This window comes from Mycosarcoma maydis, chromosome 2 (genome assembly GCF_000328475.2).
Source record: "Mycosarcoma maydis chromosome 2, whole genome shotgun sequence".
In the NCBI taxonomy this organism is placed as follows: domain Eukaryota; kingdom Fungi; phylum Basidiomycota; class Ustilaginomycetes; order Ustilaginales; genus Mycosarcoma; species Mycosarcoma maydis.
In genome coordinates, this window is record NC_026479.1 from 1,747,433 (window position 1) to 1,760,410 (window position 12,978).

At 58.1% G+C, this 12,978-nt stretch overlaps 4 protein-coding genes across 4 annotated transcripts in view; 2 read left to right on the top strand and 2 right to left on the bottom strand.

Moving 5' to 3' along the window:
• UMAG_15039 (uncharacterized protein) overlaps positions 1 to 351 on the bottom strand; it is a gene marked incomplete at both ends in the record, with an annotated part of 1,080 nt that extends 729 nt beyond the window's left edge. Inside the window, one exon of the mRNA XM_011389208.1 lies at positions 40 to 351. Within this exon, the coding sequence (XP_011387510.1) occupies positions 40 to 351 (312 nt within the window). The remainder of the gene's footprint in view (positions 1 to 39) is intronic.
• A 1,940-nt stretch (positions 352 to 2,291) lies between these two features.
• On the top strand, positions 2,292 to 4,367 carry UMAG_11325 (uncharacterized protein; the record flags this gene model as incomplete). Its single annotated transcript, XM_011389126.1, has 1 exon — positions 2,292 to 4,367. One exon carries the CDS (start codon positions 2,292 to 2,294, stop codon positions 4,365 to 4,367), a length of 2,076 nt encoding a protein of 691 aa, XP_011387428.1.
• Positions 4,368 to 4,627: 260 nt separating this feature from the next.
• Positions 4,628 to 8,278, bottom strand: UMAG_11326 (uncharacterized protein; the record flags this gene model as incomplete). The annotated part of the gene is made up of 1 exon (XM_011389127.1): positions 4,628 to 8,278. One exon carries the CDS (start codon positions 8,276 to 8,278, stop codon positions 4,628 to 4,630), a length of 3,651 nt encoding a protein of 1,216 aa, XP_011387429.1.
• Positions 8,279 to 10,423: 2,145 nt separating this feature from the next.
• UMAG_11327 (putative coatomer complex subunit beta) lies at positions 10,424 to 12,916 on the top strand (the record flags this gene model as incomplete). The annotated part of the gene is made up of 1 exon (XM_011389128.1): positions 10,424 to 12,916. The coding sequence occupies one exon, from the start codon at positions 10,424 to 10,426 to the stop codon at positions 12,914 to 12,916; it is 2,493 nt and encodes an 830-aa protein (XP_011387430.1).
• Positions 12,917 to 12,978: the final 62 nt, after the last annotated feature.

A 12,978-nucleotide genomic window follows, 5' to 3' on the forward strand; every position in this document is an offset into this window, starting at 1 on the left:
AGGATTACCTGCACCTCCCCAATCCCAGCACTCGTATCATGGCACCGCGTTCCGAGCCAGCTTCCTGCGAGGTGGTGCGGAAGCGGTGCCATTGTACGAGTGCTGGGATTGGGGAGGTGCAGGTAATCCTTTGGAGATGTGATCAAAGCAGTCGCGGATGACCTCATCGACCTGCTTCTTACTGGCAGACAGGTCTAGAGATGGCGGAAGCACGTGTGGTGGAAGCTGAGCGAGCTGTGCGCGCACCTTTTTGGCCGAGATCGAGCTGAGGTCGGCATTGTTGAGAATCTGGATGATGGCGGGACGGAGTATGGCGACAGTGGCGGGGTCGAGAGCGTGAGGCTGTGACATGGTTGTGGATGTGTGAGGCAAGAGGGACCAAGCGAGAGACGCGTGGATGCAAGAGTGCCAAGAAGCGGCTGGAAGAGTATCGACAGAGCAGGGGGCTAGCTTCGGAAGGGCACGACCCAAACTGCCGCTTAGCTACGAGATGCGCTCAAGGGTGCGACCAGACGCTTGGTGATCAGGGTTTGCGAGGATGAGCGAGCAAGGTGACACAAGCCGTGATGCAGCGAGCAAGAGATCGAACCGAAACCCGAGATGACGAACAGTCGAATGTATGGAGAGCGGGGCCGCCGGAGAAAGGAGGGGCTGGTGGGCGAAGAAGTTTTATGCAAGATGAAGTGATGTAAGATTGGTGGCGATCACGAGGTTAGCGGACGGTGAGCAAAGGTGACAAGGGCCAAGGTGGAGTTCTGTGAGTTGGGTGAAGAAGAAAGAAAGCGCAACGAGGTGATCACGAATCACGAATCGTGAATGATGCCAAACTCACGCCTCGTGACTGCAAACAACAAACACACCAAATCCTGAATCCTGAATCCTGAATCCTGAATCCTGAATCCTGAATCACGAATCACGAATCACGAATCGTGAATCACTGAATCGTGAATACATCAACGCGCAAAACTGGCATGTGCCCTCTTACGACTGTGTGCGCTGCTCCCGATGTGCCAAGCAAGGATGATGGACAATTCACGATTCTAGCGTGTAGTCACGAGTGCACAGTTGTAACTCGTTCGTCTTCCGTCGTTAGTTTACTCGTGACAGAGTGCACGGTGTAAAGAGTTTTGTGTTTGGTTGGCTCTCTCTGCCCGTTGACGCTCTTAACCGAAACGTGAATTAGCAACTGCGTGACGGAGATTCACAGCTTTCAAGTTGCATGTTAGCTTGGCCTGTGCCTTGGCCTGATCCTCACTCACAACTCGTGACTGGCTCAGTTCAGCAGAGTGCACAAATCGCGACTATGCACTTTCCAGCTGAAGTGCCAGTCTTTTTAAATAAATAGTATTTCTCTGTCTCTCTCTCTCTCTCCTCTGCCAAATCGTCGCGCCTTTCGCCCGACACGACATTCTTAAGTAGGGTGTAAGTTATTCTGGAGGTCTGCTCGGAGCGGGCATGCGTTAACTTATGCCATAACGTTAAACGTGAACCACAGAATCGTGAATGCGTCAAGGCCAAGCGTACCTAGCATGTTGGAGCTAGCCCGCCTAACATTTATTACTTGAAATTTAATCGATGCTGGCGCAGCATGCTCGTGACTCGCCACTCTGATAGATGAGACGCGATCTAGTCAACCGAGAGCCGCGCACACGCCTCACCGTTGCAGCAGGCTCAGTCCCAGATAAGATCAATCAATCTCATCAGGGGCAACCTGAACAGGAATCCACAAGTCGATCACTTGCAACTGAAACTTATGTTGCATCTATACATTTTTGTCGATAGCATGCTGCCCGATCTGGATCGTTGCTGACGTAGTTTGCTCTAAAATCGGCGATGAAATGCTTTCCTCTGGTTTGGTTCGGTTCATCCAGTCTCGAGGATGGATTTCGCACGAGAAAGCGGTGTCTTTCCAGTTGTATTTTTGGAATATGAGCAGCGCAATCACAGAATCGAATCTTGAATGCAGACCCTATCCATAAATCAGATTCCACATCCACTCACACTTCTGTGACTCTGCCTCGGCCGCGTGGTCTGTGCAGTAACAAGTGAGTGTCAACTTGCACACCGCGTGACCCTTGCGCTTCTTCTCTTCCCCCCCGCCTCGTCTTCCACTCAGCGCGTCGCTCAGCCATCGTCGACACCATCATCTCTCTATTAATTCGTCGACAGGCCACTCGAGCCCATGTACCACACCATGTCTACTACATAATTTTCGAGCAAATTCCACAGACCAGCACGGCAACGCCCTCGGTTGCATTCAAGCATACGCCGTGCAAGGCGTATCCATCATCATGTCATCACAGCCACCTTCAGCGCACGCCGTACAAGCGCAGCAGAGCATCAATGGTGTGCCGTACTATCGATCTCATCCTGGAATGTCCGCTACAGCTGCTGTCTCCTCGGATAAGCCGGTTCCACCAACACCTGAATCTGTACCGCAGGCAACGTCGGTAGCCCCAACATGTCCAACATCCGCGCCTGCTCTGCAACCCGACCCGGAGCAGCGCAAAGCTCAATGGGCCGCTCGACCTGATGCTGATGCTGCTCGTGTCTATGAACCGCACTCGAAACCAAGAGATGTGTTTCTGCGGGTCCGCGTTCATACCATCGAAAAGGCCAAAAAGGATCTGCTGGTGCGCCTCGATGCGCTCACCAACCTGCCGCACTTCCGCTCGTCTTCGTATCCTGGCGTGACACGCACCTACCGCGAGCTGTGTCTCTATTCTCTGGCGCTATCGCTGTCGAGTCCCGCCATCATCGTGCCCGCCTTGCCCTTGCCCTCCACCACTGCAAGCGGCTTGGAAGATACCCGCATTCTGCGTCTCATGCTTGCTAGATGGTTCTCGCGCGTTTTGGCCGAGCCGGCACTGCGCGATCATCCCGAAACTCGCAATCTGATCGAAGCCGACTTTGCCTACTCGCCCACGCCGCCGGGCACTGGAAGCTCTTCGGCAGCTCGCAAGCGATTCGCCAACGCAATGGCAAGCGCCGCTTCGGTCGCGTACGGCGGTGTCGACGCCACTGGCGCGCTTCCCAACGGCGTCCTCGCCACATCGGCCTCGGCTGGCTCTCGCGTTAGCAGCGGCGGTGGCTTTAGCATCCTCGGTCTTGGCGGCAGCTCGAAAGGTCTCAGCACGTCCCGAAGCGTCTACGACGACGACGAGGAGCTTGTGGCTGCGCGAGCCGAAGTGACACGCCTCGAGATGCAGTTCGCTGACGCTGCCGAGGCGTCGGAAAAGCTGGCAAATGCACGGCGTTCGCTTGTGGTGGCGCTCTCGGATCTAGCTGTCAAGCTCAACAATCTCGGAGCGGTAGAAGAGATGCGTGCGCCGTCATTGCGCCTCGGTCTTCCGTATGTGCTGAAACGCACCGCCTACACGGCGCGCAGCCTTGGCGATCTGCAGGACGCGCTGAGCAACACAGAGCTTTTGACGATCGGCGATGCGGTCGCGTACCAGTCGATCAACGCGCGGGCGGCCAAGGAGACAATGCTGGCGCGCAACGCGCTGGTCGAAGAGCATCACAATGCGCAAAAGACGACGGTGAGCAAAAAGAGGGAGGCGGAGCATCTCAAGATGCAGCGCAACCTGCGCGCGGATCGCGTCGACGATGCGCTCGAGGAGCTCAACGAAGCGCAACGACACGAGCATGCGCTTGCACTGCATTTGGGCAAGATCAGCCAGGAGCTGCATCACAGCTTGCAGAGCCACAGTCGGTATGCGCACCAGGATCTGCAGCACGCGCTGGCAGAGCATGCGAGAGGCAGTGTGATGTTCGCCACGCAGATGTTGAAGGAGATGCGTGGGTTCAAGCTCGAGTTGGACGATGGCGCGACGAGCGCCACTGCGCCGCAGACGGTCTCGCATGCGCGCCGAGCCGACGGATGGCGACTGGCGGTTGCACAGATCGGGGCGGATGCGAGTGGCAGTGCTAGTGCGGATGCAAGCGCGGATGCACGATCGGACGGCGCGGCGTCGTTGGTTGGCGAACACACGTCGCCGATGTCGGCAGCATCGACGGTGCAAACGCCATGGTCAGCGTCGGAATCGCAAGCACAATCACAATCGGCGTCGCAACTGCGCACGCACATGCACGCTCCACCGGCTTCTGGCGCATTGGCACACTCGGGCCTCTCGCAATCCGTACACTCGACCGCAAGTGCAGCAGGCGCGGCGGATGCGCGCCCCGCGTCCACGTCGGCTTCGGCGCGCCTCGGCACACCGACACAGTCCATGATCCTCGCTCGTCCCAACTCGGCGCCCAGACCGCCATTCGGGACACTCAACTCTGGCGCGTCCGGCACCGCGAGTGGCAGATCCCGCATCTCGGCTGCCGAAGCCGCCAGAAGCCTCGCCGGCACTTTCTGATCCCCCCGTTCCAACATGCTTCCATTCATCAGTCGCTCACCACTACCCCGCTCGCCTCACGTCTCCAGCCCCCACACTGAGCTTGCATGCGCTCTTCACTCGGCTCTGTACGCCTAGTAACACACATGCGCATGAGCGTATAGCGAGTCATGCTTGCTGAGAAAATGCGAATGATATAGATTGCGCGTCCATGTGACCAACGTAGTGTAACCAAGCGATAAGAGTCGTAGAGGGTAGATGCGGGCAACGGTAGCGGGGTATTAGCTGTATAGGGCGGTGCGCAATCTGCTTGCGGTCGAGGTGGGTGTTGTAGGTTCGTGCGGCGAGGTATCGAGTGGTTGTGGAGCCGAGTCTGAAAAGTGTGTGTGGAGTGCGCCGGCTGCATGAGGCGCCGATGGATCGTGCGACAAATAGCGCGTGCTCGCTGGCGGCTGTAGGGGCGGGAGAAGCCTCGATGACGTCGAGAGCGGCGACGGTGGCGGGTACACACCTCGCCTCACCGCCGACGGAGTCTGCATGGAAGGCGACAGCGCACGCGTGTGTGCATGCGACATCATCCTACCGTGCGTAGGTGTCTGCGAAGACGCCGATGCCAAAACTTCGGATCGGTGCGTGGGCGAAAACTGTCCATACACACTTCCAGCAGGAGCCGGCGCTCCGATCGACAGCTTATGAAGCGGCATCGACGTCGCGCCGCTTTCGCTCGACTCGCCATCGCGAGCTGCGTGATGCGTATGCGAGCCGCTCTTCCTGCGTCTGCTCGAGCTCGTAGAGCTCGCAGGCGCAGCATCCTGTGCGCAGTCGGACTCCTGCGACTGCTGATCCGACGCCGATGCCGATGCCGAAAGACCTTGACCACCGTCGTTTTCATCGCCGTTGGCTTTCGCCGCCGCCTCTTTGCGTCGCATGAGCAGGTAGCGCTGCCGACATTGGTGGTACGATCGCGTTCCCACAGCTCGCGAGATGAGCTCCCAGCGTTGGCCATGTTCCTTGATTGCCGCACGCAGCTTGGTGTCCTCTTCCGAAGTCCAGCGCACGTAGGGAAGCCTCTTTTCGGGATTCTGATTGCCACCAAAGCTTTTGGGCTCACCATTGCGAGACGAAGCTTGCGAGCCGTTGGGCTTGGAGTTGCGAGAACCATCGTGTGCTCTTGAGGAGGCAAGTCGCGAGCTCGACTTGCCACGAGCTTGGCGATCCAGGACCATTTCGTCCTCGCTACTCAGGCTGCCGATCGGGCTGACACCCTCGTATTCGCCAGACTTGTCGCTGCCTTGAGAAGGATTCTGGCTGGCTGTGGCCTGGTCAGCAAGCAGGTCGAGCGCACTCAGAGCCTGGCTTCCACCGGCGCTAGGCGGACCGCTGGGTGCATAGTCTTGGTACGTTCTGGCTTGCACAAACGGATCCGCGCCCTCGGTCTGAGTGCGGACCCGAGGTTGACGCTCGCCAAGGAAGGGGGAGCCGTGCGGCTCAAAGTCAAAGGCGGCTGATGACACGCGTCGGCGCTTTGGGCTCTCGTGAACCATGCGAAGCGGACTCGATTGGATGGGGTGAGGCGCAGCGCTGTATGCGTACGAATCGTACTCGGGACCGCGCTGCGTGGTGATCGAGAGGGGCGGCGGAGGATAAGCCATGGCGCGGTGAGCTGGCTCTCTTGGGTAGTAGGGTGGGTCGGTGACGAGAGGAGGGAAAGGCGCCGCGAGTCTGGATGAGCGCAAAGTGGGCGAAGCGGCTGCAGCGCCAGGGTTGAGCGTTTCTGCAGCCTGGAGAAGCTCGTCGATGCCTGTGAAGGAAGAAGCCGAGTCGAGCCTGCGGTGGCGGTGGGACCAGTTATCGCGTCGATCGTTAGTGCGGGCGAGTTCGTCGAGTTCTCGAGCTCGAACACCTGTGTGCGGCGTGTTGGGGATGCTGGCAACGGATTTGGGCGTCTTGGGCGGTCGCTCTGCTGACCTTGGAGGCGGCGTGCGAGGGCCGGCGGCGTAGGCTTCATCTCTGTCTGCCGTCATGGGACCCTCACTGGCCTGTCGCTTGACGGGTGAGGCGTGAAAAGCGAGGTTGGATTGAAGCTCGGGGGCAGGCGCGAGGACGTGTGCGCTGGGTGGAGCGTCGAGCGTTGAACTGGTGCCATCTTGCGAGAGAGGAAGAGAGCTCGAGTGGAGGGGTGGACCAGATGCGGCAGCGGCGGCTGTGGCTGCGGCTGCGGCTGCGGCTGCGGCTTCGGCTTGCTCCTTTCGCAGTTCGCGAAGGCGTCGTGCAGCCAACATGAGATGCTCTGTCTCTGCGTCGCCCATGGTGACGTTGCGCTTCTTTCGGTTCTTGTCTCTGCGGCTGCCAGATCGGCTCGGGGTGGTAGGTGCAGTGCCGGGTTGGCTGAGATTGACAGGGGTTTGGCTGCCAGGAGGATCGGCATCGACGGTGGTGGCAGACAGATCTGTCGCCTTGATGCCGCCAGCTACGAGATAAGGACGGAGAGCCTTGAGCTCGCTCTCGAGTTTGCAGATTTGCGCCTCGGCATCCTTGACGCGAGCCTTGAGATGCTTCTTGTCCGTGATGAGCTTGTTGCGCTCGCGCATGAGCGAGGCGGTGGGCAAAAGGTCGGTGTCGACGTCGACGAGAGCGGAAGTGGAGATGCCGAGGCCTGTGGTGTGCGGTGAGGCGAGGGGGATGGTGGTGTCGTGGGTGGAGGAGAGGAAGCTTGGGCTGGTGAGAAGATGTTGATGGGAGTGGCCGTTGGTGGTGGCCGAGTCGGATTTGAACGACGAGACGCGGTTGTGGGTGGGTGAAGAGGCGGGGACAGAGGTAGCGAGCTTGGCGCTGTCAGCAAACGAGACGAGGGGAGCAGAGGCCGAGTTGGAGCGCGTGTGGTCAAAGCGTTTGGCTTGTGCGCGGTTGAGGAGCGCACTGAGCATCTTTGCTTGGGCTTTCCAGCCGTCGAGTTCGGCTTCGAGGCGATCGGTGAGGTTGCGATGAGCAGCGAGGGCATGAGCGTGCGCCTGCTTGAGGGAGGAGATGACAGAGAGAGCGGTGAGACGAGTGGACTTGAGCTGCGACTGAGCTCGATCGCGCGAATCGGAGAGGGTGGTACATCTCGAGGCGAGCATCTTGACCATGGTGGCGAGTTCACGCTCGCGTTCGCTGGCGGACGAGTGGGTGGGGTGATCCAAGCCCATGTTGGCCAAGGAGCCGAGAATGGATTCGAGGCTGGCGGCGTCGTCGGCTGGGGAGGATGGATGTGCGGAATCGGGATTGGTGGCATTGGCCGAGGAAGAACCGTAGACGAGCAGTTGGATCTCTTGGTTTGTGGGGCCGACACCGACGCCGAGCATGGGAAAGGAGAGATGGCCGAGATTGAGGAGGTCGTGGTCGTCGATGTGGTGGTCCAAGGCATAGGCAGGACCAAGGATGGGCGAAGGGGTGGTGGAGCGTGCAGGTGAGCGGGAGGGCGAATGGGTAGCACGTGAGCGATACGAGGAGCGATCGAGCGGGCGTTCAGCTGCTACGGTGCGTTGATCGTTGCGGTCGATGCTGGAACGTCGGCTGGCTCTACGATGGGAGGAGGAGGAGAAGGAGTCGTCTGCATTGCGATCAAAGGAAGTGCTACTGCCACTGAGACGGGCGACGGCTCTGCGAGGAGCCATGTGAGCCATGTGATCCGAGACGGTTGTGGTGGGGCTGGCGTCGGTAAGCAACTCATCTGGGACGATTCTGGAGGACGAGGGTACGGGGTTGGGAGGCGGACGGAACTCGGTGTGAGAGGTAGGTGGAGTGGGCAAGTCGGCAGAGTTTGTGGGTGGCGTGGAGGGCGGAGGCGCGGGATGTGAGTGAGAAGCGGTAGTGGTGGTGCGATCGAGGCGCGATTTTGTGGACAGGGAGGAGGACGACGAGGAGGAGGATGGGCGAGCAGCGTCCGACATGATCAAGGGAGTGGTGACGAAAAGCAGCTGCGATAGCTGCGATAGCGCGGTGGTGATGGTGGTCGTGGTCGGATCAAAGACGCGCGGCTTTCGTCGCAATCACGAATGAAACAGACGGCAGAAGGCTTGTCGTAGGGAAAGGCGGATGGATGGGATGGTGGAAGCGACTTATGGCGGTGACAGAGTATAGCACCTCACGAAGGTCGGACCAGGAGACGGACAAAGTGGAAGCAGCCAAGGTAGAGCGTGTGTCACCACAGTGTGAGTCTCAGTCACGAGTTGTGAGTCGCCGTCAGAGCAACAGACAGACACAGGCACGAGGGCCGAACGAGAGCGACACGGAACGATGGATGAGTGGATGGATTTTGTGAGTCAGTCAGTCAGTCAGTCAGTCAGTCAGTCAGTCGGCTGGTCGGTCAGTCGACTCGCGAGTTGCCGTGTGCGAGTTGCGAGTTGCGGGTCGGCTGAACGACTCACGACTCACGACTCACTGCGCGAAGTGTTGGTCTGCAATCACGAATCCGTGAATCGCGCACATTCACCTACAGAAAAAAAACAACAAAAAAACAACACAACTCGTGACTGACCTACACGACTCAGCGATTCAACAGTTGAACCAATTCGTGATTGAATTCGGTGATTTACGATTCTCTGATCGCTTGAGGCGTGAGGCGGGCGTGGGTTGTGTTGATTCCGACAAACAAGGTGAAGCACGGCGCCAACGCTGCCTCTCTTGCTGTGCATTCGTGATTTTCTCGATTCACTCAGACTGACTTGATTTGCACTTGCGACTCTGGATTTTCTTGGATGGGTTTGAATCACCACGGATCACGAATCACGAATCACGAATCACGAATCACGAATCACGAATCGTGAATGTCGGCGCGGTCGGTTGGTCATTCTTTGACATAGATGTCCTAGATTTTATAGCATTTCAGGGCGTGAATTCAATCACAAACTTACAATCACGAATATAATTCTGGATGCCGCTTTTGGACATGACTCGAGACTCAACTCGAGGACCATCCTGATACTCGTGACTATTCGTAATCCACAACCTGACACTGACTCCTTGACTGATCATGCCGTCGTACCCACCGCTCACACACCCGTAACCCACACCGGCCTTGCAGTAGCATCGCCTGCGCTCGAATGGAGCGGCGTCCGCTCGTAGCTACCATGGTGCATGTTGCTCGTCTACTGCTGCAGTCACCGATGCATCACCAAAAGCCTGGCCGATCGCACCCAAGATGGCGCGTTGCATCAACAAAGCGACAAGCTACGTGCGTGGCCGATGCAAATCCAGTCGCCGACTCCCGACCAATCGAGCATGTGAATGGTGAATCACGAAGGGTATTCTGACTCAATCCGAGGCGTTCTGCCGGAAGCACAAGCAAAGTGAAGCACGAAGCGTGAACGTGCGAGAGGCAGCTGTTAGAGCGGCAATGTCCTACACTTTGGGCAAACCGCTCAACTCGTGACTCACGACTCACCGCCTGGAAATTACAGATGCCTGAGACATGATCTGTGATTCACGATTCACGATTCACGATTCACGATTCACGATTCACGATTCACGATTCACGATTCACGATTCACGATTCACGATTCACGATTCACGATTCACGATTCTCGATTCTCGATTCACGATTCACGATTCACGATTCACGATTTCGCGATTTCGCGATATTCAAGACGTGAGATAAAGCTTGGAACGTGGAACCCTCTGCAAGAACGACGGGCAACCGCCAGCAAGCCTTTGAGGGTTGGGTGAGTGCTGACGCCTTGGCTCGAGCCCTTCACGCCGAGACTCGAGGCTTGACGCTTCGTGCTTGTCGAGTCCAACTCGTGACTCTCTGTGGCTTTCGTCTTGGCTTCACACCCGCTTTGATTTCTTCGCATCGCTCACGCACTGACACTCACACACTCACCTTTGTCGTTTCGATAGCGCATACTCCTCTTGCTCACCGCCTCGATCGACTTGCAACACCACCCATCCACCCACAACCACCCATCCACCCACACCTGAGCACCTTCTGCCGCCAAGCGTGCGCCGTGTCTCTAGCATCGGCGCCAGCAAAGCTACTTGGTAGCTACTTGTCGAATCGCTCCTCCTTTCGCCGCCCAGCTCGATAGCTCATCGTCATGCCCATGCTCCTCGACATCCAGCGCAAGCTCTTTGCAAAGTCGGAGCGCGTCAAGTCGCTCGACTTTCATCCCACAGAGCCATGGCTTCTCGCCGGTCTCTACTCGGGTTCCGTCAACATCTGGAACTACGAGACAGGCGCTATCGTCAAAACGTTTGAAGTCACAAACGTCCCCGTACGATGCGTCAAGTTTATCGCACGCAAAAACTGGTTTGTCGCCGGTTCCGATGATTTCCAGCTTCGCGCCTTTAACTACAACACACACGAAAAGCTCATCAGCTTCGAGGCGCATCCAGACTACATCCGCTGCCTCGCCGTGCATCCGAGCGGCTCGTACGTCATCACCGGCTCCGACGACATGTCGATCAAGATGTGGGACTGGGACAAGAACTGGCGCCTCGTACAGACCTTTGAAGGCCACACTCACTACATCATGAACCTCTGCTTCAACCCCAAAGACTCCAACTCATTCGCCTCTTCCTCTCTCGATCGTACCGTCAAAGTCTGGACGCTAGGCTCCAGCGTCGCCAACTTTACCTTTGACGCTCACGACAAGGGCGTCAACTACGTCGAATACTATCACGGCGGCGAAAAACCCTACATGCTCACCGTCGGCGACGACCGCACCGTCAAGGTCTGGGACTACCTCTCCAAGTCGTGCGTCCAGACGCTCACCGGACACACCTCCAATGTCTCGTTTGCCATCTTCCACCCTTGCTTGCCTCTCATCATCTCCGGTTCCGAAGATGGCACCGTCAAGCTCTGGCACTCCAACACCTACCGTCTCGAATCCACCCTCGACTACGGCCTCGAACGCGTCTGGTGCGTCGCCTACAAAAAGTCGGGCAACGACGTTGCCATCGGCTACGACCAAGGCGCCGTCGTCATCAAGCTCGGCAAGGAAGAGCCCAGCGTCAGCATGGACGCTGCCGGCAAGGTTGTCTGGGCGCGCAACTCCGAAGTTCTCAGCACCAACGTCGGTGCCACCGCCGAAGACCTTGTCCCCGACGGCCAGAGACTCCCCGTCAGCGTACGTGAGATGGGCACCACCGAGGTCTACCCGCAACTCTTGCAACACAGCCCCAACGGTCGGTTTGTGACCGTCTGCGGAGATGGAGAATACATCATCTACACCGCTCTCGCTTGGAGGAACAAGGCCTTTGGCTCCGGTCTTGGCTTCGCCTGGGCAAGCGACAGCAACACCTACGCTGTTCACGAAGGCGGTTCCAAACTCAAGGTCTTCCGCAACTTTAAGGAGCGTCCTGGTCTGCTCACGCTCGCATACAACGTCGACGCAGTCGCCGGCGGTGCGTTGCTCGCCGTGATCGGCAGCGGCTTTGTATGCTTCTACGACTGGGAGACGGCCGCCTTGGTGCGTCGAATCGATGTGGATGCCAGAGCCATCCACTGGTCCACCACCTCCGAACTGGTCGCCATCATCTGCGACGACTCGTTCTACATTCTGCGCTTCGATCGCGACGCGTACGCGGCACACCTCGACTCGGGTGCCGACGTCCAAGATGACGGCGTCGAGAGCGCGTTTGAGCTAGTCACCGAAGTCACCGAATGCGTGCGCACAGCGCGATGGACCGGCGAGTGCTTGTTGTACACCAACTCAACCAACCGACTGCAATACCTCGTGGGCGAGCAGACGCACACCATCACGCACTCGGACAACGAGATCTTCCTGCTCGGTTACATTCCTCAGCACGGCCGCGTCTACGTGGTCAACAAGGACATGTCGATCTTTAGTTACTCGCTCTCGCTCGCGTTGGTCGAGTACCAGACGGCGATCCTACGAGGCGATCTCGACGCTGCAGCCGAGTTACTGGAGCAGGTGCCGTCGGATCAGAGAAATCGCGTTGCTCGCTTCCTCGAGACGCAGGATCTCAAGGACTTGGCGCTCCAAGTATCGACCGATGCAGAGCACCGCTTCGACCTCGCTATTTCGCTCGACGACTTTGACACGGCGCTCGACATTGCTCGCAGCGGACCGCAGCTCGGCTCGGAACCCAGATGGCGAACCATCGGCGACAAGGCTCTCGCCAGGTGGAATGTCTCGCTCGCCAAAGAGTGTTTTGAAAAGGCGCATGATCTCTCGTCGATGCTCTTGGTCGCTACCTCGACCAACGACCGCCAACTGCTCGCGCGTCTGGCGCACTTGGCCACCGAAAAAGGCTCCACCAACATCGCCTTTGCCGCCTACCTCTCGTTGGGCGACGTCGATTCGTGCATCCAGCTGCTTGAAAACGCCGGGAGGTCCTCGGAGGCTGCGCTGTTTGCGAGGACCTACGCACCCAGCCGAGTAGCCGGAATCGTGACCAGCTGGAGAAACCAGCTGCAATCCGCTAACCGGCACAAACAGAACGAGATCGCCGCGAGCATTGCGAATCCGGACCAGAACGAGGCGGCCTTTGAGGAGGGCTGGAAGCACAGTCTGGCAAAGGAAAAGCAGTTGAGGCTCAAGCAGCCCAACGGAGTTTCGGCGTGAAGATGCCGAGACGGCTAAGCGTGAACAGGGAGCGCCAGATTTGGCTGTCAGAGCGCTCGGAT